This window comes from Bactrocera latifrons, unplaced genomic scaffold, assembly GCF_001853355.1.
Source record: "Bactrocera latifrons isolate USDA-ARS-PBARC rearing strain unplaced genomic scaffold, ASM185335v1 scaffold_151, whole genome shotgun sequence".
Classification (NCBI taxonomy): Eukaryota; Metazoa; Arthropoda; class Insecta; order Diptera; family Tephritidae; genus Bactrocera; species Bactrocera latifrons.
The window spans coordinates 762,230-789,779 of record NW_017534975.1 but is presented as its reverse complement, the minus strand read 5'-3'; the positions used below and the strand labels follow the sequence as shown (position 1 = coordinate 789,779).

The 27,550-nt window shown below is 34.1% G+C and overlaps 3 protein-coding genes across 3 annotated transcripts; 2 read left to right on the top strand and 1 right to left on the bottom strand.

Annotated features, from left to right (window-relative positions):
* Positions 1-6,757: 6,757 nt before the first annotated feature.
* On the top strand, positions 6,758-8,882 carry LOC108965961 (repressor of RNA polymerase III transcription MAF1 homolog). The gene is made up of 3 exons (XM_018928647.1): positions 6,758-8,135; positions 8,239-8,516; positions 8,571-8,882. The coding sequence occupies exons 1-3, from the start codon at positions 7,779-7,781 to the stop codon at positions 8,623-8,625; spliced, it is 690 nt and encodes a 229-aa protein (XP_018784192.1). The 5' UTR covers positions 6,758-7,778; the 3' UTR covers positions 8,626-8,882.
* A 452-nt stretch (positions 8,883-9,334) lies between these two features.
* LOC108965960 lies at positions 9,335-10,081 on the bottom strand. Its single transcript, XM_018928646.1, has 2 exons — positions 9,698-10,081; positions 9,335-9,496 (listed from the first exon to the last, which is right to left on the bottom strand). The coding sequence occupies exons 1-2, from the start codon at positions 10,037-10,039 to the stop codon at positions 9,356-9,358; spliced, it is 483 nt and encodes a 160-aa protein (XP_018784191.1). The 5' UTR covers positions 10,040-10,081; the 3' UTR covers positions 9,335-9,355.
* Positions 10,082-10,486: 405 nt separating this feature from the next.
* Positions 10,487-27,329, top strand: LOC108965953 (transcriptional regulator ATRX-like). The gene is made up of 20 exons (XM_018928639.1): positions 10,487-10,596; positions 10,660-13,293; positions 13,361-13,535; positions 14,137-14,988; positions 15,053-15,210; positions 15,282-15,472; positions 15,531-15,668; positions 17,247-17,422; positions 17,496-17,576; positions 19,189-19,278; positions 19,338-19,388; positions 19,448-19,665; positions 19,735-19,829; positions 19,899-20,206; positions 20,371-20,492; positions 20,553-20,761; positions 20,825-20,852; positions 21,207-21,270; positions 21,952-23,819; positions 27,065-27,329. The coding sequence occupies exons 2-20, from the start codon at positions 10,685-10,687 to the stop codon at positions 27,168-27,170; spliced, it is 7,539 nt and encodes a 2,512-aa protein (XP_018784184.1). The 5' UTR covers positions 10,487-10,596; positions 10,660-10,684; the 3' UTR covers positions 27,171-27,329.
* Positions 27,330-27,550: the final 221 nt, after the last annotated feature.

Below are 27,550 nucleotides of genomic sequence, written 5' to 3'. Positions count from 1 at the left end.
GACATTACCTCCCCCAAACAAATACAATGGACGAGGCAAGGACGTTGACGCGTAGGTTCTCGTGTAATTTACTACAGCGGCCATATAAAGGAGCGCAAACTCCGTGTGGGATCGTCGAGTCTTGGCATTCACTCGGGTGAAACTACCCTATGCCTCTACTTATGTCTAAACTTTGTTATCCCTACAAAGTTAATACGGCTGTGTAAGCTGACGTTGAGCAACACCAAAAAACTCCGTGAGGATCAGGAAGCCGTTCGATACCAAGCGAGGTTTCATACAAGGGACATGACTTTTTAAAACCATTTCTGTAGAAAATAAGGAATAGTATAATATAATAGATAACAGTAAAATAAATACGTTCATGTGAACAGAAATCAAAATTCCATATGTATATGGAGTCAAGTCCCCACTACCGATATCAATAGGTTCGGTTAAATTTTCGACCGGCCTAAAAAATTTCCGACCGAAATTTCTGCTAACGTTATTGGGTTGGTTTTGGAGAGATGTAGGCAGAATATGTAATCTCCTAGAATGAGGTACTTTACAATACGTAAATGTAGGAACGTATACATAAAGGGTTTGTCCGTAAAGTAATAGGACTGAGTCGTTTTAAAAAAAAATTGTTGAACCAATCGTGACAATTCTTTAAAAACTTTCAAAATATGCTCTTTCTGCGACGATGCGTCGCCGGCAGCTCGACTTCCATGCCTGGAAAGCGTCGCGGAAGGCAGTTTACGTAATAGCCTTGAGAGAAGAGGTGCATGCTGCTTGGATCCCCTCTGTTGTCTCAAAATGCTTGCCTTTCATTTTCATACTCAAAGATCCATGACTCGTCACCTGTGATTACGTTATTCAAATATTCGGGGTCACTTTCACATACATATGTTAAAATTTTCTTGGCACACTTCCACTCGCCGCAATTTTTGGTCGTCATTGAGCACTTTTGCGCAAGTGCTCTGTCACAATGTCATGAACCAGAGATTTTGATTAATTTAACATCTGGGCAATTAAACGAATACTTAGTCGACGGTCTGAGTTCAAAACTTTGTACACGCGAGTCACATTGTCGGTGTTTGTCGAAGGCGCAGATGTCCCAGCACGGCCTTCGTCAGCGACCTTTTCCCGGCCCTCCAAAAAGGCCTGGTGCCACCGAAACACACCACATCTTGCTAAAACAACATCTGGATAAGCCTGCTTGATTATATCAAACGCTCTGTCGCAGATTTACCGAGTTTCACACAGAATTTAATCGCGTACCTCTGCTCTAAAGAACGTTGCATTTTCGGCTTGCACCACTCACAGAAACCCATCGCAAAAATTTTTGTTCTGACTCTCCAACTGCTCGTTCTTTAGCTACGAGTGCCCTCTATCTAAAACAGTCGGTGCGTGCACGTTCCGAAGTACAGTCTTCATTCTTGTAAGATGGCTTTCTTTACCATTTTAAGTCAGGATAAACTCATTCCGCCACTACTCATATGCAATGAGATACAGCAAGTAGAATAATTTACTATTGTAAAAGTTTGTGTTAAGCCATCAAAAATCTATCAATATTGTAATATATTTTTCCTCTTGCAAATAAGAAAACTTTCATTGAAAGGTTGACAAAAACACGGGTATCTTCAGCTTATAAAAAATATATTAAATATATTTCTTATTAGTCTGATGTATTTTATTTTATAGTAATCTTTCAATGAAAGCAAAAAATATATAAAACAAATTTATTCATTTTAGCAGTATTACAATTCGATCCTGTAAGCAGTCTCATTTGAGACATTTTAAGGTAAGTTACTATTCATTAAACAATCTCTAGCGCTAGTCTCAAAATATTGTTTAAAATTTGTGAAATGATAGTTAGCAGGTCCCATTTTTGAATATTTTATAGAAAATGTAATATTTGGTATCAACATATTCGAGTATAAATACATCTATAAATATTGAAATGTAATAGATTTTGTGGCTGTTACTTACAGAGTAGCAAAATCGTCTCAAGGCACAAAAATTGTCGCTAACTTAAAATCTTGTGACTTGTGTCTGTATCTCAGTACAGAATCGCACTGTAAACCGACTGGTGGGAGAGAAAAATAGGTTGATATTAATTGTTCTGTTAAGTTTGCCCTCACTTGTCTTATAATATCTTATCCGACTGGCCTTATACTTGTAATTTTCTAAATACTATTGGTAATGAGTTGTGTGAATTGGTGGAAGTTAAAGTACTATTTTTTGCCAAAGCGCGTGAAATTCCTGAATTAAGTTCAACAACTTTTATTACTGAACAACACATGCATGTATCGAAACTCTTAAACCAGATTTGCCAAAAATGTGCAATAGATAGTATAAGGGATAGCTATGTTATGCAATAAACGGTTATGTTACTGTGTTAATTTAGTAAATCTTCAAGAAGGTTACGAGGTTTCTATTATTCCAGCTATTAGTGGAGGGTAAAAAGGTATGGCTAATTTTTTGTCAATTACCCGGGAACCCTTGGATGCTGCAGCCATTATAATTCGTGAAGATTGTGGTGCTCTTTCCATATTCGTAGGGACGGCTAGAAATTCGTTTGACTGAAAAATGGTTTGTATGCAGTGCGCTCCCATTGGAAAGATGTAGCGAACATCGCAAAACATCACCGCTTCGGATTAGTTTCACCAAAGAAAGCAAGCGTAGTTATTGCTATATCGTCTCCCCATCGAGAAGACGCATTAAAGGCAGTTTCATATTCTATTGAGCATTTGAAGAAATCTGTACCTGTTTGGAAAAAATAATGGTATATCGATGGATATTCAAATTGGAAAGAAAATAAAGAATATCAGTGGGTTAAGTAGTCTACGCATTTTATAAAATATGCTATCAACAGAGCACGATTCCGATTACTATGGCGGTGGGGTACTGAAAACTAATTTCAATATAAATGGGGTATGTACTGATAGGGGAGCTTCTCCAGAGAAGTAATTCGCGATTAAAAATTCAAAAAATTTTATTAATAACAAATGGTATCTCTCAATGTTTAACTATTTTTTTATACTCTTACAAACAGATGCTACAAACTAAACGAGTTAGATATAGGGTTATATACAGTGAATCAATAAAGTTGACATACACTTAGTTCTATTAAATTACGTTTATTTGTTTTAAAATGAATAAATTTTGTTGTTTTTTTCTATCTATTTCAAAATAAGTATATTTAACATTAAATATATCATATCAAAATATTTTTTCTTACACAAATAAAAAAAATTAATGCTAAAACTTAAAATACGCCTAATTCATATCAAAAAAGTTTACGTGCACCAATGATTATTTATATAAATCAAAAGTAATTACAATAGTGTTAGCGGTTTTTGGTCTACATTTTGTAACAATGATTGTCCCTAGACGTCGACGCATGCTCCCCACTCGATTTCTAGTATTATTTTCGGATATTTTGACCCACTAAGTCGATAATCCAGTTTTTTCGCCTTATTTCGATGAAATTCGATGTTTTCGAATACGGTCACTCCCCATATAACGGTACTGTTCAAAACTATTGAAAGCGCGATAAATCGATAACTATGTATATGCCCCAGAAACGTAAAAATTTTCCGCCATGATGGTATGACAATATGGTTTAATAGGGATCGTGATAAAAGTTGGACGATGGGCGTGGTTTCGAAAGGGCGGGTTTCAAACCCAGAGCACAACCTCGCTAAGCGAGAAATATAAAGTTTTATACACATTTATATAGCGTGTCACTTATTTCCATATCGGCCCTGGCTCGTAGCCTCAACTCTGGTGAACAGACGCTGCAATTAGACTTCAGGGAGCTCTTAAACCAAATATGCCGGATTGGCTCCGCTGAAGCTTCATTTAGTGGTGAGCCCAGGCTCCGCACGGGTTGGCTACAGCATCATATCGTCACCTAAAATGCAAAATAACTTAACAACATTTTCGGAAATTTACAGTGGCAGGAATGAAACACTAAATAAAATGGAGCATGAATAAAACAAAAAATAATATTGGTTAAACCAGGTTTATATCTGAGCGCAGAACCTGAAATTGTTGAACATATATAATATTATGTATGTCATTTGAAGTAGTGAAGCGTAATCAATAAGACACTCAATTTCGAATTTTTTGATGATAAGTTATTTTGACTTTCAGGTGACGATATACAAGCGTTGCTCACGCTTTCAGGGAGTCGCCCCAAAAGCAATAATTGGGTATAATGTTACGACTGTAGACATGCCCAAATCGAAATCGGACAATAACCACATCTACTTCTCACATAGCACAATTTTTCCACTTGATTCGTTCAATTCCCAATACAGAAATCAAGAAATAATTAATATAACGAGTTAGAATAATAATGAAGGATGTTAGTTTGTCCTGTTTCCTTTTGTAAAACAGATGTTTCACAGCAAAGTTCTTTTCACTTCATGTGGTGAGTGAGTGAGCAAGAATAACATCACAAAATAAACTTCAGAGCAAACATCACAAATCAGTTGTGAGGTTTTTTTCTCAGAATACTGCTGTATAATAGGGCCCATACACGACACACATGTGCGTTCGATCTGTGTGAATTCGTTTCGCCCATACACGACACACAAATCCATTTTGTGTTCGTTCTTCATACAGTGAACATGTGCCACAGGCAAGCGGAACATTTGTTGGAATTTATTTCTAATGTAGCACTTTTATCTATTTCTTTGTATTTCGTTAAAAAGTTATTCCAACTTTAATTTTCTCAATTTTATTTTTATATTTATCACTTTTCGTTTGCCAAATTGCGAATTAATTTTTTATAACATCAATAAATTCTGATACGATATCTTTATTAATAGGGCAGTCTGCTTTATAAGCCTCAAACAATCGATTTTTTTTTTTTACTTAAATCTATTTAAAAATTTATCGCGATCTTTACTGTTCGGCGACAAGAGAGAAATGAGATTTTGTGCGCACACAACGCCATACATGACATACATGTGCGCACACCGATCGTAAAAAATCACACATTTTCGCGAACATGGAACGGTACGCGCACAAGCCCATACACGAGTAAACCGCATGCGCACACATACCGATCGAACGCACTTGTGTGTCGTGTATGGGCACTTTAACACATAGGATACCTATTAGCTAACAAAAGTATTTGTTACCCTTTACAGACTGTAAAGAGATTTGAGAAAGTACATTCGTTTTTTTGTTAACACAAACATAACAAATAAGGTTCGCATATAAAACAATACAGAGTGCCATAATTGCAATTGATTGCAGCGTGAAAACCATTGAACATCAAATGACAATGCGTTACATTTTTCCCCACTCTTTGAACAAAAGTAACAAATAGTTACAATATGCAAAAGTGAACAGTTACAATTTCCTTACACGTTTGCTGAAAGATACTCGTCTAGCAGTGAACCGATAAGCGAATAATCGGTTAGTGTCAAATAATCGAATTCTAATTTTTGATACAATTCGATTCTGTGAGCAGTTTCTAGTCACTTTTTGAGACATTTTGAAGTAAAGTCTCAATTTATGACTATTTACTATCAACTAAACAGTCTCTAGTCTCAAAATATTGTCTTAACTTTGTGACCTGATAGTTAGCAGGTCACAAAACTAAAAAGAACTCTTGTTTTAATCAATTCTCGTTTCTTATATCGTAAATATTATGAAACAAAGTTAACATACACTTTTGTTTTTATTGGTAATTATCTTTTTTGACTATTTTATAGAAAATGTAATATTTGTTATCAACATATTTATTTTCATTCAAGTATAAAAACATCTCTAAATAATGAAATGTAATAGATTTTGTGGCTGTCACTTACAGAATAGCAAAGTCGTCTCAAGTCACAAAAATTGTCTCTAATTTAAAATCTCAAAATTAGAGATTGTATCACAGTATAGAAGCGCATGGTTAAAATGATATATAAATATATGAATAACTGTCTCAACCTAATGGCGGGATTCTGTAACCAGTCTCTAGTCTCTACGTGAGGCATTTTGAGGTAAAGTCTCAAATTGTGACTAGTAGCGTTAGTCTCAAAATATTGCCTCAAATTTGAGACCTGGAAGTTAGCGGGTTACAAAACCAAAAGGAACTCTTGTCTGCCATTTTGAATATATATTAGACCAGGATTATTTTTTTTGAAGCGCGGACGAGGGCCGCCCACGCAGGAGTTCTACACATTTGTTTTATTAAATTAAAAAAAAATATTTATATTTTATTTTTATAAGTTGTTTTAATATGAAATTAAAACTATTTTTCTACTACATAATATAAAATAAATTTTTACAAATGTATTAGTGATGTGTTAGTGGATATAAAAGTGAAAAATTAATTTTATATCGAGAAAATACGTAATTAAAATTAAAGCTTCCTGCGGCTATAACTATATATATTCTTGATCTGGAGAATCTCCTCTATCCGACCATACCCATTTTAATCCCGAAATCCTGAGAAGGTATACTAAATTTATAACCATTCTATTTTAAAATCTAATCAACATATTTATTTTCATTCAAGTATAAAAACATCTCTGAATTATTAAATGTAATAGATTTTGTGACTGTCATTTACAGAATAGCAAAATCGTCTCAAGTCTCAAAAATTGTCTCTAACTTAACATCTCAAATTTAGAGACTTGAAACTGTATCACAGTCTGTATACAGAATCGCACTATAAATGCCCCTTAACTGCGAAAGTATTGAACCGATTCCATATTAACGAATATTGATAATGAAAATAACCGGATATATATACTAAAGAAAAGTAATCACAAAGAAGAAACGACTAAGAATTGAGCCATTATATTAATGATATTAATCGTATACCAAAAGAATTTCTAATTGTGTTTTCTTAGTGAGGAAGAGAAATTATTTATGAAAAATCGATTGCAGGCAAACTGATTGGTGAATTTTTACGAAAGAAACTCCGAAAAGAAATATCACCTGCATATATATGATTTTACTTTCCTGGTTATATACATATATTTGTTCCTGGTAATGTTGGTGTCAATATTATATGCAAAAATGAGTGATTCAGGTGACTTTGAACATTTATAGAAGAAGTGGAATCGGGACGAAGGAAAGTGTGCTTATTCTTAATAGGTTTGAGTACTACCTATTGGAAAAATTGTATACTAAATCTAATAACAAATACCTGGTATCAATAGTATACAAACAAGATCCAGTGTACGCCATTTTGAATATTTTGACCTTTTGCTTGCATGCGACTTGTTTGGTTTTCGTTCTGAACAATTGAACTCTTACAGTGCCGTTATTCAAATAATAAAATTATATAATACATCTGCTAAGAATATATGTGCAGATCGCTATATAAATAGAATAAAGACATTTTGTTGCCCAAAGTGTAATGTTTACTAAGCAGTGTGATCAAATTAAGTTGTATAACTCAAAAGTAAAGCGCGTTATAGTTAAAAAGAGACTAATTGTTCATCCATCTACGATGTTTAAGAACACAAACATAGGTGAAAATCTGATAACGGCAATGATAGTATACCCAAAACAACAATTCAGAATTGCTAACCAACCGGCGAGAATAAGAGTTTGTGTTTAGATTGACCATTGCAAAGTATTTGCGTGAGTCTACAATATAATTAGGCCATTAAGATATATGCATCGTTAATGTAAAAGATTTCAAGACGGGAATAAATACGTGAAACCTTCAGGATCAAATAATCATACGGAATACGCTATAATTATAAGCTTTGAAACGGTCAAAATCATCATAACATTTTATTAACAAGTTGTTGGTATATAACTAATTCTTTTGCAAAATGAAGTTGTTGGAGAGTTCGCGTTTTGAGGCGATTAATAATGCATTGTCTATACAAACTGGTGGGAGTACTATCTTTGGTCGTATTGAGAGCTATTCCTGCAAAATGGTAGCGGCTGATAAAGCTTTATATAAAAGATTCACCGCTGATACACACGGTGTTGGACCACATGATCTACAAGCACTTTCACCACCACAAACCTTAGCTGACCTTTCACCGAACTTCCATCGCAACAATAGCCAGTCGGGGGACGAAGGAATAATCCTTTGCGATACAATATCTCGCAAGACTCTTTTCTACTTGATTGCTACATTGAATGCTTCATTTGAACCAGATTACGATTTTTCTGATGCCAAGGTAGGATTCATAACAAAAATTATTTTATCCTTGAATTTCTGCGATGATATTTTAGAGCTCAGCAAATTTTTTTTTTACCAAATATTCGGTTTTTCCATTACAGTCTCATGAATTTAGCAAAGAACCTTCGCTACAGTGGGTGATGAACTCAGTTCATTCTAATTTATCGGCTTTAGCTGGAGACCAATATCAAGTCTTACGTCAACCCTTATGGACGGCTATAGATGATGAAATTAACTTATCTGATTGTGACATTTACAGCTACAATCCCGACTTAAGTTCTGATCCCTTTGGTGAACCCGGTTGTTTGTGGTCTTTTAACTACTTCTTTTATAACAAAAAGTTAAAACGCATCGTCTTTTTTACATGTCGAGCAGTAAAGTAAGTTAATTTCCATCATTCAAAAATCATTATAATAAATTTACTGTATTTCAGTTCAATTTACGCTGGAGAAACATCCGATTTTTCCATGGAAGATGATGTTTATTAAGGACTGTGCAAAATACTTAAAAATTACCGAAACACAGTTTGATTTTCCCAATTAATAATCTTAACATTTAAAGAACATAAATAGTTACAAAATGATTAATGGAAAAACTGCTTGTTAGTCTGATGTAATGTTACAATTACTCCAATACTTACAATTATAAAGGATTTACAAGAAAAAAAGTCGTGGAGACTATATGAACCGTAGGTATGCGTATTCAGATCCTGCAAGGTTAATAATAAATAATGTATTTAACTGTATGTATCTTTTCAAGTATATTTATTGGCATAAAGGCAGGTGAGAGCTGCGATGTGAGAATTTGTGCCTCTAAATATACACGATGCCAATAGCATAGTTTAAAACTTTGAACTTCTAACATAAACATATTTCAGAAGAAATACTACATATAAAAATATTGAAGAATATTGATATTTTATGGAGTATTCAGTATTTGTACACGATATGGTTTTCATTGAAGTTTGCACTCCATGCGTTAGCATTCAATAACCGTTTATTGAAAGCAAATAAAATTTGCTATGGATTTTAAATGTATCGTTCTTTTAGTAATAAGATTATATTTGGTAGTGTTACTCTACTAAAAAACAGCATATTCGTTGAATCGTGCGTTTTAGCCCTTAAAATTTAATATTCACTTTGAACTCAAACAAATATGTAATATTAGTATGTAATGAAAAAATAAATAAAATGCAGATTTAAATTGCAAGTTTGTTTCTTATTTATTACATGTTTCTACATTTTGCGAATATTGTGTACACTTTTTCACAGTTTCTTCGCTATTATCTGATGAAGCCAATGATTGCAGGTACAAATTGAATAAAGGATGGTTCTTATGCGCCAAACAAAGTACTCCGTACTGGAATTAAAATATACATATATACATAATATCAGTCTATCCTTCATTAAAATGAACAAATTTGATATAACTTCGATTTTAAAGAAATTATTAAAAAGTAATAACGCTATAAGAATGTCATTTATATACATGTATATAAAGTTTTTCAAAGATTCTGTATTTGTAAATTTTAACTACTTTTAAATATGCTTATTAGATTACCTTTAGACAAAGTGGGTACCATCTGGCATCTATTCGTCCGCCACTCGGAGTAGTAACAGTAAGTACCTTTGCTAGATTTTTAAGATCCCGCTTCATTAAACAAGTTCTTGCCAAAAACATCCTTGTGCAAATGTCTACTGAACGCATGCCCCTTATGTTATTTTCTGCGCTACGATGAATAGCTTTTGCGCAAGAATTATTTCGGTCAGTCCATGCTGGATGTTGAGGATTATTTATTACTTCTAATGTTCTTTCAAATACACTTTTAGGAATTTTTATTACATTGTTCGGACTTTTATCCTTTTTGTTTATATTACCACTACTTCTAGCTAGCGCAGACATGATTCTGACAATTTTAGTACACAAAATATTTGGTCGCAATAATGTTTACTAAATATTCAGTAACAACTAAAAATAAAAACAAAGAATGGCATATGGGACAAAGTGAAATGAAGAACAGAAATACAGGGTAAACTGTATAAAAAAAATAGTACTTAGTTTCTCCGTTACAGGTCTTAAAGGACGCTAATGCTTCAGTTAGTGTCGACGTAGTGAAAACGTAGTGGTTTTTATTCTCTTTTGATCAAATTACTCCTGAAAGCCCCAATTTAATTAACAACAGTTAAACTGATCCCAAATGTATTGTTGCTTTTTGTGAATAGACAATTGAAATGCAAATCACATATCATATTTGCTTTTGTAAATAATCACTTTGTGTTTCATTCCACCAATTCCCATTGACATGAATAAAGAGATCAGCAGTAAACATTATACGATGAAAACATTTGTTTGTCGATGGTGGAAAGAATTTATTTTGTTATTATAAATCTTTTATTACAATATTGAACAATTGTTAAAGGAAGATAAGAAAAATATGTAATTGCGGAAGTTCCCATTTGGTATAATACATCGTAAAATAATGAAGCGTAAAATTGTATTTGAATTGAATTTTTGTATTCCAGCAAATGTATAATAAATAAAAGCAATATGTCAAGAGATATCGATCAGGAAGTGTCGGATACTTTGAGTACTCTTTTGAGTTTCGATGAAGATAATTTTCTCAGTCAGGAGGAAGTCGAGGAGAATTTGCGAAACTGTCCAAACATTGAACATGTTTCATCTGTGGAAAAAATATATCAGAATTATAATGATAATCCAAGTACCAGTGTCAGATTAAATAATAATAATGATGAAGAAGTTGGTGTCACCAATTATGTGTGTGGAAATAAAAATGTGGAGATACAAAGACCTCAAAAGCAGCTAGACGTCTTTAAAGGACTAAACGTTGATAACTACTCAATTTATTCGCATACCGAAGATGTAACTGTTGTGAATAAGGAAACTGCTTCGCAAACATTAAATGGGGATTTCGCTGAGGAAGAAATTACTTCTCTATCAAAATATGCCAATGATTTACGTATTGAAGCTTGTCATGAGTCTAAGCAAATTGGCGACGACAAATTACAAGCGACCAGTGATATTGCTCCAATAAATGTAATAAAAAGTTCCATAATAAAACCCAACGACATCAAAATGGAATTTACATGCGAAACCGAAAAGATTTTAGAAGAACAAATTGGTGATTATTATATAGAGGAGCAGTATAAGGATGACATAAATTTGAACTGTGCTGCACCAGAGGTAGAAATAGGAAATGTATATGAGATTACTGATAAAAATAATATCAATAGCAATAATCAACACAACGATCTACTCAACAATGCAATCCTAAGGCAGGACTCACATTACACTACCAATGACGAATTAATTACAAATGTTGATACTGACAGCGACATTTCACATATAATGAACGACCATAATTACACTTCCCAAAGCCAATTAACTAATGGCGATAGTTTGCGCAAACTTTTGTTCCATCATATTATTAGTAGAGAGGATCGTTCCTCTACTGCCCTAAATCTTGTCAATGATTTTGTAGACAGAACTTTAGAAAGTATTAATACATTTAGTACCCAAGAAGATAAAGATAATAAGATTTCTAAGGTTGATACATTAAACTTAATAGAGATTTTCGGAGAAGAGAAATCTTCAAAAAGTGCTATATTTGACGTGGACTTAAAAACTTTAGCGCATAAAAATTCTGCTGAGTCAGTGGTCACGGATGAAACAAGTAAGAAAAATACACAATTTGATGATGAAATAAATTCAACTGATTCATCTAAAACAACAGCGAATAGTAATGAAAATATTACTATGAATATATCCTCTATACCATCGCTACAAGAAATTTGTTCGGAACCCTTAGAACATGCCTTACAAAGTGATTGTTCAAATAAATCAAGTACTATTACAGATACTGAATCAAAAAATAAAACTTGTTTTGATTACTTCCATAAAAACAGTCACACATACAACACAGCAAGTGATAAAAGAATGAAAAATTCGGAACAAAAAATAGAGCCTGAATTAAAAATTATTTCATTTGGACCGCTGTCAGAAAAGAATTGTTCGAGAATATTGGATAATACAAAAAGCGAAAGCAGTATTGAATTGAAAAATGCTGCGACAGCTATGAAGCAAATAGTGGAAAATACCTCCGCTCAGTTCTGCGCAAAGCCAGCAATATTTTGTGCAAATTTGGAAAAATTTAAAAATCATTATGGTGAAAACGATGACATAGATCTTGATACCACTACTGGGGAATTGCTTGTTAAAGATAACTCTACAAAACAATCGACTATGGACAGCACAACGCCAAATGAAATTAATAAATTAGCAACTGATCGTAAGGAAAAAGAAAGTTTTCCACAAGACGAAGTTGATTTCAAGACTGTTAACATTGCATCTGTACCGTCGCCAATAGAGAATTGTTCGGAACCAATGGAACACTCAACTTTCGATGAAGCATTCGATATTAATTGTAATGAAAATCTGACCGTTATTCACCATTTAGAGACACTAAAGTCGTTTGCTAAATCTTTGCAAAACGATTGTGACACTTTTACTTCGTCCACAACAACCATCGAAAATAAGCTTCAAAAATATTTGCAGGAACAATTCGAAATATTTAAAAGAATAGTAAAATCATCTGCCGCCGTTCGTTATGAGGATAAGTCGATGCAGACAGACAGTAGATTATCTAAAAATAAATTACGCAAACTAAATCAAAGCAATAAGCACATTTTATTAGATCCTACGGATTCAGACAGTTCAAGTGACACCAGTCAGACGGAAGCTTTTATAAAATTACCAGGAAATAGAATTCGCTTAAAGGGCTCAACGAAAAATTCGGATATAAATGCTGCAGCGCAATTGCTTAGTGCACATAAAAAAGAAAGCATTGCTGCGGAATATGACGATGGTGTACCTTTGGCGGAGTATACGCAATCTGAAATATTCGAAACTGAAACTTTTTGCAGTGAGAATTTCACTAACATCCGCAATGTAAATAAGAAAAATAATTTAAGTGATAGCGACGAAAGCGAAGAACGGGATACTTTTCAACGTAAGAAGAGTAGTACGGATGCTAATTCTGTGCAAAACGGTGCGCAGAATGAAAGCGACAAAGAAAATTCAGCGGGAAAAACTTTGAGTAGTAAGAATTCTCAAAATGAAGGCGACAAAGAAATTGAACGGTAACAATTTATTGCGAAACTATATTTCTACTTTAATTAAAGAATATTTGTCTAATTGAAATTTTAGATTAATTAATTTGAATGGGCTGATAAAGCGAACAAATCTTGGAGCACCAAAATCGGCAGACTTAAATGAAAAAGTTAAAACAAAATCTACTACCAGTAAAAACAAAGATATAGCTGATGATTACATTGATGACGATATTCAGACAGAAATATTTTCCGACGCCAGCATAACCGAAGTAAGTCATTTAGAGAAAAACAAGGAAAAACTTTAATTTCGTAGATATATAAGAAAGCTTCCATACCAGAACTTTATTTTGATGGTACTGTTTGAATTTCACTTAAATGCTATAGGTGTCCGATGTTAATAATTTATTAGGAGATTGTAACTTTGTTTTGGACAATAATCCATGCCGAATTCCGTGCGTATCTCTCGTCAAATAAAAAACTTACATGCAAGAACTTGATTTTGATCATTCAGTTTGTATGGCAGTTATATACTAAAGTGGTCCGATGTCGGCGATACCGACAAATGAGAAACTTTTTCGATATAAAAAAACATGTGCACAACTTCAGATTACTATCTAAAACACATAGGAACTAGTTTGTGTAATATAGACAGACACAGACAGTCGGACAAACAGGCAGACGGACATGGCTAAATCGACTCAGCTCGTCACGCTGATCTTTTATATGCATATTTTATAGGGTTTCTGACGTTTACTTTAGAACGTTACAAGCTTCGTCGTTAATTTAATAAACCATGTAAAATGCTTAATTTTTTTAAATTTCATGTAACATTAACTGACACACTTTTTTTGTATATGTTTGTTTTCGAAGAGTGAGGAAGAGATTATAACGGAAAAACAATTTTTGAAGCGATGCAATGAGAATGTAAAGCAACAATTGCTCAGTGAATCCGATAGCGAAACGTCCGAAACGGATGTCAGTGATAATATAGAGGAGATACTATCTAGCAATGAAGGTAGTAGTTCACCTTTAGTTGAGAGATTTCTGAAGAACTTCAATGTCAATGAAAGCGACGAAGAGACGGAAGTATATGATAAAACGGGGGATTTGAAAAAACCCACAGAACAGGAAATTACTGATGCCAAAAACACAATAGCTGATAAAAACAAGACGAATTCATCGGAAAATTCTGATTGCGAAGTACTCGATGAAATGGTTGCGTCAACACAAAAACAAAGTAAACCCAAATCTTTGGAGAAAATGCTGTCTGTTGTTGAGAAGAGAAAGAAAATGAATCGACTTTGTGACTCGATAAGTCTTAGCTCGGAAAGTGAATCGTCCGATGTGGAAGCAGTAGACGAGTCTAAATCTCGTATCAAACCAATGTTACGTCCGGAACAGTTAGCAACGGTAACACGTGAAGCACAACGCAACGAAACAGAACGTATACGACGTTTGGAGAAAAAACACAAAGTGTTGGCCAAATTATTGAAGGAGCGACCCGATGTGCAAGGCGACAACAATTTAATTTTAGATTACAATGATGAAATGAAAACCTTCATTAAAGTACATCCGGATATAGTGAAATATTTGAAACAACATCAGCGTGACGGTGTAAAATTTATGTACGATTCCTGTTATGGTGGCGTTGAGGCACTTAAGAAAAGCTCTGGCTCTGGTTGTATTTTAGCGCATTGCATGGGTTTGGGAAAAACCCTACAGGTAAAGTGATAACGCTAGAAATCGCTGCATTAAATTAAAAAATGCGTATCTGTTTACATTACAGCTAATTGCATTACTGCATACAGTTATTTCATATAAGGAATTGAAGACATCTAAAGTACTTGTATTATGCCCTAAAAGCACAGTTATGAATTGGGCCGATGAAATTGATCGTTGGCTAGGTCCACTAAAGCCGAAATATTATACATTTCATGATACGTCGTAAGAAAAATTCAATATTACTCTAAATTAATATTACTTATTTATTCATTTGTTTTACAAAATTTCCATAGTGACATCAACGATAAAATTCAAATACTTAAAGAGTGGTCTCAAGCTACTGCAAATGCTGCTGGTATATTGCTAATTGGCTATGAGGCTTTCAGAACACTGGTTTTCTATCATTCGTATAAGAATCGCAGTATTGCCCAGTCACGCCTCGAAAGCATTCGCAACGATGTCGACAAATATTTGTTAAGTCCAGGTATTTTCATTTATTCAAGTTATTAATTGATAATTATATTAAAATAATCTTATTAAAGGTGCCGATTTAGTGGTTTGCGATGAAGGTCACATTATTAAAAACAGCAAATCAGCAATCAGTTTGGCTGTGTCACAAATTAAAACTCAGAAGCGAATCGTTTTAACGGGTACTCCCATACAGAACAATTTAAAAGAATGTAAGTATAAAATAAAAGATTCTTATGCACGGTAGTGATTTAATATTTGATATGCTGACAATTTCTAACTGAAAATTTTGACAAATTACCAAAACAATTTTAAGTTACTATTATTTTATTATTATAAGATTTAAAAATTAATATGTTGTTTTTACAAATCAACAAAACAACTTATTTCTTATAATAAAATTACTATTGACTTACTACTATTTAACAATTATTTTTCTGTTGTACAAATCAACAATATAATTTCTTTATTACAAAAACTTATATTTTTTTTGCATTATTTGTTATTTGCTTTATTTACTTGTTCCTTTCTTTATTTATTTTTTATTTACCAAAAATAAGCCGAAACTTAGATTTTTTTTACACACAAGATCAGCGTGACGAGCTGAGCCCTGTTCTTCACATTTTGCGATATCGATATGAAATTTTTCGATTAACCCCAAGGAAAATTTGTCAGAATCGCCAATATCCGACCGATCAAAATCCAGTTATTGTATGGAAAAGTTTTTTTTTATTTAGAAAGATGTGTTTACGAAATATGATAGAATTTCCAAACAAGTTGCTCAGATCAGTTGCCATTATAATTGACCGATCACTCATCAGCAAGGCTTCTTCAAAATGCACAGCACCATCACAGCATTTAACGTCGTAAACGCTCACATAGTTCATGGCTTAAACCATAAACCATCTTATGAGAGGACGATCCTCGTAGCGTTGGACAACTTTTGACACAGTCATCCACACAACGCTGCTCGAGGATATTGAATTGGTGGACTACGAACTACCTTAGTGGCCGTTCCTGTTTCATTTCTACATTTCGAAACTTCCGCAACCACAGAGATTTCTATCACCTCTTCTGCTTCTCTCTAATGAGGTCTTTCCTTGATCTCGTTGACGCCATTGGACAGTACGTTGATTAGATTTCTGATTTACAGTGGAGCCATTAACACCTTCCTCGACTCCCTTTTAGTGATTGGCGTACTTGGAGTTAACCCACCGTTCTTTGCAGACGATGAGCTCGTGTTGCTGCACGAATCTAGAGTGACCTTTGCAAAATTTCGTTCTGGATACTGCGATAGATTAAACTCCTACTTATCCGGAATCGACCCTGACATACCAAATATATGCCCAGAATGTAACTATTCCCCGCATGGCTCTAACCAACTCTTTGCATGCCCATCTAACGCCACTAATCTAATACCCCTCTCCCTATCGTCCGACATTGTGAAAGCAGTACGTTTCCCGAACCTACCGTTAGATAAACTCAATGGCAACCTACCTGAACCTTACCACTCAATCGGTGATTATATAACAACAGCAACAAGCAATATAATTCTATTTGACAAGTTGTCTAAGGCAACGCTTCTATTCCCGGACAAATTGTCCGTATCGGACCACTGTAGAATATAACTATCATTTAAACTAGATGTAAGGTTTTATAGTTTCGGTTGGCTGAAGTTAACTTATTATTTTTTTTACTAAAAACAACGTTTACGTCTTGCTTTCATCCTTATTTTCGGATTATTCCACTACATACCATACCCTTTTATACTTATTTCTAAATACTTCTAGATTACAGCATGGTGAATTTCATAAAACCGCTATTTCTGGGTACTGAAAAAGAATTCGCTAACCTATACGCTAATCCAATTAAAAATGGCCAGCACAAGGATTCAAGCAAAAGGGACATACAAGTAATGAAACAACGGTCCTTTGTGCTACATAAGAAACTTTCTAAGTTTGTGCAGGTGAGTGAAATACACCGAAACTAATAGCTAATATATATACATTATTTAATATTATTTTTATGCTTTGTCATAGAGAAAAGAAGCTGAGCTCTTAAAAACCTTCTTGCCCCAAAAATACGAATATGTGCTGTTTGTACCAATGACAAAAGTTCAGGTAAGGGATTTCGGTATAATATTTTCTAAATTTTTCTGAAATATAAAGAATTTAGTTAAAACCAGAAAACCGTTAACCTTGGCAGCACCAAAGCTAAAGTACTCTTCGCAAAAAAAAAAAAAATGTTAGATACAAAACTTGATTTTGGTCATTCGATATATACATATGTATATATAAATATTTGGTTCGATCTAAAAATTTTGTTCGGAAATTGTATTGTTGTTTTAGCCAATAATAACATAATGTCGAATTTCCTGAAGATAATTTGTTAAATTAAAAGTTTGCTATACAAAATAGATCGGTCAGTTTGTATGACAGCGATATGCTATGGTAGTTCGATCTAAAAAAATTTGTTCGGTGATTGTAGCGCTGTCTAGGATAATAATCCATGCAAAATTTGCGAGGAAATCTCGTAAAATAAAAAATTTTTCCATACAAGGACTTGATCTCGATCGATCAAATTTGTATGACAAGGATATGTTATGGTAGTCCGATCGATGCCAAATTTCGTGAAGATAAATTGTCAAATTAAAATAACAGCTATATGCTAGCTTTGCTTTGGACAATAATTCAGTTGAAATTTCCCGAAAAAATCGCTTTAAATAAAAAAAGTTTTCCTACAGAGATTTATTTTGATCGAACCGTTTGTATGACAGATATATCCTAAAGTAGTCGCACGATTGGGAGTCGCTTTGTTTGAAACCTTGTTAGGTATCGAACGGCTCGGAGAGATCCTTCCTGATCCTGAGCTATTGGTAATTGCTCAGCGTCAGTTTACATAGCCGTATTAGTTTTGCAGGCATTCAGACATAGCGGCATAAAGTGGCGTCAAACGCAGCTTCAAAATTGACGAAGAAGTGGTGTATGGCGATTCTCTTTTCACGAGTCTTTTCCAAGACTTGGAGCATTGGTCCTGGCCTGACGCCATACGGATAAAGTCCAATCAGTTAATTGTCTTGCTTTTTGTGGATTGGGCATTCAGACTGGTAATTGATATTCGAACGTCTTCAGGATTGGGCAATGGAACGGAGCTTAAAATGTCGTACCACAGTTCCCTTACACCGAATGCTGGTGAGGGCTCTCAGAGAGCGGGAGTGCAAGTCGAGCAGAAAATCGTTTGGCTGTCTGTTGTGATTGCAGCTTCTCGACGTCGAACATTCCTTGTGTTTGTTGACGAGCGAGCAGAGACGAGTGCGTATCTTCGTTGCAACAAGATCTGGAGACGCGTCTTTCATCTATCACAATATGATCGATCTGGTTGGTGGCTTTTCGTTCCGGAGACAGTCACGTAGCTTGATGATTTTTCCAATGTTGGAGTCTAGTACTACATATAACCATATTTCGGACTTCAACGAAGTCGATCAGCTACAACGCATTTCGAGATGTGTAAAATATCAGAATGATATCTCAAAAATTTACGACTTATATATAGATAGACAGACAGCTAGCCACCCTGATCATTTGTATACTACATGCTTGAAGCGGCTTGTGACTTTTCCTTCTTGGCGTTTCAAACTTCATGGGTTTAGAGTATTATAAATGAAATCATTTATCATAAATACAAAAAAAAAAAAAAAAGACTTATTAAAATTATTCAAATTTGGTTTTACAGACGGTGCTTTATGAACACAGTTTAGCTATAATTTCGAAAAAGGATGATAGAGGCAAAGGTTTGATAACAGATTACACATGCTTACGAAAGGTGAGTAATATAGAAGTTATTTTACCTAATTTATTCATTATTACAATTTTTTTTTATAGATTTGGACTCATCCAAAAGTATTAGAGGATGCGTGGAAAAATGCGACAGCTGTGAGCAATGCAAAGTAACCATTTGAAAATTTTAAAACATGTCTTAATTTAATTTTTAGCAAAAGCATAAAAAAGATCCGCGAAAAAATCAGGCTGTCAACTCAGACGATGATCAGCCTGACGACGTCTACGACAGTCAAACTGGTGTTATATCTGTGACGAACGATTGGTGGCGTAGTTTACTTACAGAAAAGGATTTAGAAGCCATATTGCCTAGCAATAAGCTGCGCACAATGTTTGAAATATTACGTATGTGCGAAGAGAAGGGCGAGAAATGGCAAGTTGTCTGTCTTAAGTTTAAAATCTATATGCGAATTTTTGTTTATAATATAACAAATACTTTCAGTTTGATATTCTCCGCTTTTGTAGCAGTATTAAATGTTGTGGAATACTTTTTCAAAAAAATGAATGACAAAGATCCAGATACCTTAAACGAATTAAGTATGTAGTAAATATGAAATGACATTATTTTATATAAATATAAATGATATTCTAATTTATTTGGTGTAGAAATGTCGCAAGGCTATCAAGTCAAAAACACATGGATACTCGGAAAGGATTACTATCGTTTAGATGGCAAAACGCCGAAGTTGATACGCCATGAAATGATTGAACAATTCAATTCGATTTCGAATAAACGAGCGCGCGTTTTCTTGATATCATCGAGGGCGGGCGGCCAGGGCATTAATTTAACTGGCGCTAATAGAGTAATAATACTAGATACATCATGGAATCCTTCGAACGATCAGCAAAATATTTTTCGTGTATTTCGTTTAGGCCAAAAGAAAAATTGCTACATTTACCGGCTATTAGCGATGGTAAGACTTTGTTTTGTATGACTTTATTTTTTATCAAATAGCTTGAAGGTACATAACCTATTAAATATAGATTTTTAGGATTATAAACTTATTTCTTTAATTTCCAAGTAATATATTTTTTCATTAAACTATTAACTATTTTTTTCGTTTTAAATTAAATGTAGGGTACAATGGAAGAAAAAGTATACTCGAGATCGGTAACAAAGCAAGCCATGAGTTTTAGAGTTGTGGATGAACAACAAATCGATCGACATTACAGCATGGCGGAGTTAACCGAATTATACAGGTGAACTTTTGATATAAATCGAGTAAATTGCTTGTAAACAATACATTTTCCTCATTCTAGTTTAACACAGCCAGATTATGAAAATAGGCCTATGCCGGACTGCCCGCAAGATAGCATCCTAGCTAGTTTGCTGTTAAATTATCCTTCGTTGGTGTATAAGTATCACGAACATGATAGTTTACTCGAAAATAAAGTGGAACAAGAATTAAGCGAACAAGAAAAACAAGATGCTTGGGCCGCATACGAAAGAGATCAGCAATTAAGTACTGGTATGTACAAATTTACAAATTTTTTTATTGCAATTAAAGTACTAATGCCAATATATTTTGCAGAAACTCGCGAATTGCCAAATCCGGATGAGTGAGTAATGAACAAGATTTTCACGCTTTAATAGAAAGAGCTTATTTATTGTTCAAAACATTGCAAAATTTGTTTTTTAAAGCGCAGTGGTATAGTAATAGAACAGCTTTTTGGTGTATAAATAGTTTTTGTTGTAGAAATTTAATTTTTTTAATTAAAAAATTTAGATGGTTTTTATTTATTTTTATAAACAAAAAATCAGCATGAGAAAACCTTGTTAAACAATTTCATCCTAAATGAAAACCAAATATCAACGTTTTCTCGTATTCATTTAAACTTTATGAAATAAATATAAAAAACCATAAATATTAAAAAGTTTTTATAATAAATATAATTAATATTTATATTTGACAGCCTGCAAAACAATCTCTCAGCACCAAAGTTTCCTTCGTACATGGGTTCTTTAAATGCTTTCAATGTAAGTGGTACCAGTTATTTTTGTAAATGTCTATTTTCTTTATTATTTATTAAAATTGATTTCGTAAAAGTCAGGGAGCTAGTTAGAAGTTATTATTATTATTATATTATCTATCTGCAAGACGGTTTAAATAGAAACAACTTCATTAATATATAACATATTTTTAATTGGTTAATAAAAATAAGATAAAAACTAATTGCATCGAATTCATCTTACATTTGGATATATAAAAATTTGTCTTAACAAAAGTAGGGTTAAATAAACGTTCAACAATTTTATAATATCTGCTCTAAACGACATCATTTGAAAGGCTTGTTTTTCATTTCAATACATTGAAAATGCGATTAATTTACTATACACTTGTCAAGTTTTCTTTTGTAATTAAAAACTTTTCCTTACGACTGACAGATTAATTTAATTATTCTTTATGCAAAATTATTATCTTACCTAAATGATTTTTTTTTTAATGGAATTTACTCTCAGAAACGGATTGAATTTGTTAATTAATCAAAATAGTTATTTACCTCAAATTACTTTTATAAAGCCTTTAAAGTTTGTATGTATATAATTCTGTCCTTAGCTTGGATTGATAAAGACAGTACTTTGTGAAGCCATATAAAAAAGTGTGGTTAATATTCCAAATAATCTCTATGTCTCCTTAATAATTTTTTTTTCTTTTAGCAAATGTCGGCACTCTTCAATTACGGTAATTATTCGCCTGCGGCACTTTCCTCATACTTGCCATATCTTTCGCATTTGGGAAATTACACTACCAATCAGCAATATTTAGAAATGCGAAAAAGAATCGCGGAGGGTACATTTGCCTATCCCGACATAAGTACTTCGCTTGGCGGTGCAGCGTTCGGCACGCCATTCGCACAAAATCCACCGAAATCTCTTGGCACGAATCCGCTTATACCCGACTTGAATATGCACAGCAATCCATTGCAAACCAATCCGCTCAGTGCGCTCGGTGATTTGAGTATGTTTGGCTTGGGCGCGGTTGGCAATCACATGTCACACAATGTAAATACGCCAACATTGCCGCCTAGGCAACATAACTCGCCCACTTATCCATCAACAACGCCGCCAACAGCGAGTAGCCTACAGGCGAATTACGACTATCAAATGTATGAAAATAGTTTGAAAAGCCTAGTCAATTACAGACATGATTTTTCGGGCAATAGCAATAAATCAAAGGGTGCTACGAACGCACCTGTGAACCAGTTTCGTAATCCGCTGTACCCATCGCCCACCAATCTTAGTTTCGACAAAAACGCTTTAACCAGCTTAAATAGTCCTTCTCCAAAGGCTATGGAACCGCCGGCACAGAAATCACAAGCCGATAAAACAACACTAAAAACAGCAACAGATTTGTCCATTGCAGGCAAGAGTAATTTTTCGGTGACAAACTCGAGTGGTGCTCGTAGCTCACCACTGCCGCAAGTTGCTTCCAAACGTAGTTTTCCCATCGATGTGGCGCACACAACGCATACAACGAACACAATCGATGAACGTCTAACACCCAATCAGAAATCTGCGAAAGAAACGCAACAGCAACAACAAAGCGGCATGCCAACTTTGGCAAGCTTTCAAACATCTTTCAAAACCAGCAACGCGCCCAGTGCACCAAGTATTTTTACAAATAAAAATACAAGCGTTAAAATGCCAAGCGATAATAATATGAGCACGAATCCTGAAATGCAAATAATACCCACGACCAGCCCTCCTGGGTCCACGAGCATCCCAAAGCATCTTAGTGATATCTCACCAAGCATTTCATTAACTGCTGTTACAAATACTAACACCAGTAGCGCGCACAAGCAGCAGCATTTCAATCAAAGTAAGTTGCAAACGAAAAATCCCACTAACAATAAAGTGGCGTCAAGTGCAAACAACACAAGTGAATCGCCCACACCCACACCCACGCTACCCTTTGCGGCGAGTAAATTTTTTGAAAACAACAAGAAATCCCTAAATCGTACCATATCGAAGCCCACAAATGCAATGACCAAAACGAAGTTAACGCCAAACGCAGAGTCAATATTGAAATCTGCAACCACATCTACATCTGCGCAAGGCAGCGCACAAAATTCCTTTCAGCCGAGCGCGGCCGAACTTGCGTCGAAATTGTTGACGATGAAAAACAAGAATATACTTCAACGCAAACCGCCAAGTGTGCAGATCCAACCAATAAAATCATCAACAACAACAACGACACAGAACTCATTACCGACAACACTTGCCACTGTCAAAGCTCTTAATGGCAATCTACAAACGCCTCCAATTAAAACTGGCGTACAAACGTTGCAGAGTGATGCCCTCAAAGCAGCACTCGCTATGGACAAGCGTTTGCCTACACAAATTACACCAGCAAAATCTGCTACAAGCGTTCAAGTGCATAAAGCGCCCTTAGGTGCGGGTGCACTTAAAATACAGCCCAGTTCTTCGAAGCAATCATCCTCGTCGTCGTCGCCCAGTGACAACAAGTACATTCTGGAGACTTGTATTAATCAGAAAAAGTTTGTGATTGGTGCTCCAACTAAAGGGTAGGTTGTTCAACTATTTCTAAATCTAGTTTTTAATTCAAATAGTTTGAGGTTTAAAATTCAATTTTCAATGTTCAATCCCAATTTTTAATCCAAAATGTTTGGAATTAAAAATTTAATATTTAATTGTAAAAAAAGATTGAAAAACTGAAAATTTAATTTTCAGTCCCAAAATCAGATTTAGCAAGTAAGGAAAGCTAAATTCGGGTGTAATCGAACATTTCATACTCTATCAACTTGAAAGGATGCAAGTTGGTTAAATACTAAGAGGTGTTTGCAAAACTTTATTTAAAAAAATATTGCGAAAGAACTCAATATTCATTTTTCGAGCTCATAATATTAGGGATATGACATTTAGATGAAGGTCTGCGCAAAATCCTTTAATTTTCAGCGCTGAATCGTTAATATAATTTTTAAGAAAACTTGTCTCTGCCGCCTTGTTGCATTTATTTTTACCGTTGTCCAAATACAATATTTTTAAGTAATTTAATATCCACGCGCTTACCGACCAATTCGGCATTAGGCTTGTTAAAATTAAAATATAATAAAATCATTACACGTAGTATACGAGGGCTCTATATATATTTCTGGCCTAATAATGAAAATAGGAATATTTATCAACGAAAATGCTTTTATTGTTTTTCAAAATATTCTCCATCAAGATTTATACACTTTTGTGCATGCGCTCAAACCAATTTTTGAAGCACTTTTTCCACTCCGATTAAGACACCTCCAAAACATGGTTTTTGAATGCTTCAACAGCATCTTCTGGCGACGAAAATCGTTGAMYACGCATTATTTTCTTGATGTGTGGGAATAAAAAGAAGTCATTGGGTGCCAAGTCAGGGCTGTACGGCGGATGACCCATCAATTCGACGTTTTGGCCGATCAAAAAGGCGCTGGTTTGAGCCCATGTGTGAGAGCTCGCATTGTCATGGTGCACAATGATTCGTCTTCTCTTGTTCGTTTTTCGAATTTCTCCGAAGACTTCAGGCAAAAAAATGGTGATGTACCACTCAGAATTGGCCGTTGCTCAAGCGGAACAGTCGCGGAACAGTTTGCCGAAGAAACAGGCGACTATTTGCTTCGAAGTGCTTCTTCTACGAACAACTTTCGTTGGATTTGGCTCGTCTTGGAAGAATACGCATAGATCCATAATTCGTGATTCGCATGATCCAACGAGAACAAACCTTTTTGATGGAACCAGGTGTTCATGCAATATCGAATGTATGCTGGTGGGAGAAATGCATAGGCATGCCTCTATCTGAAGGTATGTTACATGACGGTCTTGCATTATTAGTTCACGTACGGCATCGATGTTTTCTGGCACAACGGCTGTTTTTGGACGACCTTCACGGAATTCGTCTTTGAGCGAGCGTCGGCCACGATTGAATTCGTTGTACCAGTTTCTCACAGTGCTACAGGATGGTGCTTCATAGCCATAGAAAGATTTTAGTTCATCGATGCACTCTTGTCGTGATAATCCACGTCGAAAGTTGTGAAAAATGATCGCACGAAAATGTTCACGAGTTAATTCCATTTTTTGGAAGAGATGAATTTTTTAATTGCCTGTAAATAAAACAATTCACGATTAAATGACAGAACGTTATGAGTGATGTTATGCTAAAATATGTTAAACTTTCCAATGGAAATGTCAGATTGCACCTGGCAACACTTAGTGTTGCCTAGGAAAGAAATATATATAGCAGCCTCCGTATGAGAGTTGGTGTAATTCGTTAGCCAGTAAAGTATTACACCAGGGTAGATAGAAAAGAGAAAGAAAATGGTATTAAGATGAAACCCATCCGAAACGATGGGGTATTTTTTTGGAATCTTCTGAGAAAATTTACCAAAGTTATGTACTTATTAGTACATTTATATATTTTTTAATACCATCAGAAAGAAGAGATTTCAGCAACCATCGGGCCTACTAACGTTAAAAAAAATCAGAACTTTTGACTTAAGGTATAAAGACAACTGAAAGTCCGAAAATCTTTATATTATTTAGGTATACCAAGGTAATTGAATTATTAATACGAGTATGATTCAACTCATTTTTGAATTACAAGCATACTATTTCTGAGGAATTTAAATAATATATATATATTTTTTTGTTTTAATATATATTTATTCGCAATCTATCAAATGACAATCAGCAAATTTTTTAAATACATTAATAGTGACAGGATTGATTGTTCTCCATTGAGACTAATCAATATATTCGTAAATTATTTATTTGCTTAAACTTCTTAAAACTACTTAATCTATGTATATGGAAGATCCAAAATGTGAGTTCGTTTTAAGCGTCTAACATCCATACTGCTGTCTAGTAAACTTATTGCCAGTAAGTTTTCACGATTAGAAAATTTATCCAAATATTTTCGACAAGATTTGCTGATTTCGTCTTTAATAAAAGGTATATTTAAGTCTTTATGGATTTCGAAGTTGCKCACAAACCAAGGAGCACTTACAATGCTTCTTAAAGTTTTCGATTGATATCAAGGCTAAGTTGAGATCGCTGACCTAAAAGCCAGTACATATTTTTAGTTTTAAATTTGAGTTGCTTCGTTTTTTCTTTTATGTGTATCTTCCAAGTGAGTCGTCTGTCCAAATAAAGACCAAGGTATTTCACAGTTTCAATTTTAGGTATTATGGAGCCATTTAACCTTACGGTGGGACATTTCTCAGTCCTTAACGTAAACGTTATTTGAACAGATTTCTGTGTATTTACTTCTATCTTCCAATTCTTTAGCCATTTTTCAACAATATTAAGTTGTTCTTGTAAGTGAAGTGAGGCATCACTAGGATTAAAACTGGTGGCGATAAATGCCGTATCATCAGCATAAGTTGCTACCTCTAAGCCATTAGCGATCGGTAGGTCAGCTATTGACCGACATCTTCAATAAAGGTTCGGAACTGGGGCCCCATATTCGGTATCTGGGACTTGGACAATTTTAGTCTGATTGGCAATTTTCACAGCTCTCTAATGCGATTCGTAATGATACCAAACAACAGTTTTTTTTTATCAATATTCTAATTATGCCAATCATAATCCCAAACATATAATTTCTAATCCATGATGTTGGGATTAAAAATTAAATTTTCATTTTTTCATGCCGTTGTTGGGATTTTTAACTTCTAACCGAAAATTCTAAAAAATGATAATTCGAAACAATTGAGTTCATACATATCTACTTAAAGTAAATTCATTAATAATTCTATTGTTTCTTCTTTTAAATTTCTAGCGGCGGCGGAACGACTGTTACCAGAGTGCAACAACAAGGAAAACGAAAAATGCCAGAAATTATGTCCAAAGAAATGGGCTCGAATGAATCGAAACGCTCAAAATAAAGAAGTTTGCAATATATGTGTGAATTTTATAGGCTTAGTTTTTTATTACATAATAAGTATTTATTTGATTAGCTTAAATATTGAAGTTATGAATTTAAATAAATGTTTTTTATCACAAAAAGGAATATAACGGTTAAGTTAATATATACTAACATAATCATTTTATTGAATGTAAATGATTTTTATGCATAACAAAATATTTAAGTTTTATTTTATTGATAATTACTTAATTAAGAATACTCTAAAATTATACTTGTCTGTAATAGTTAATTGGAAAAATAAAGTAAATATATATGTATGTATGTGTACATAAGCTAATGGGTACATAATAGAACATTTATTTTTTTTTAGCAACTATATCCTTACTGGTTTATGTTCCA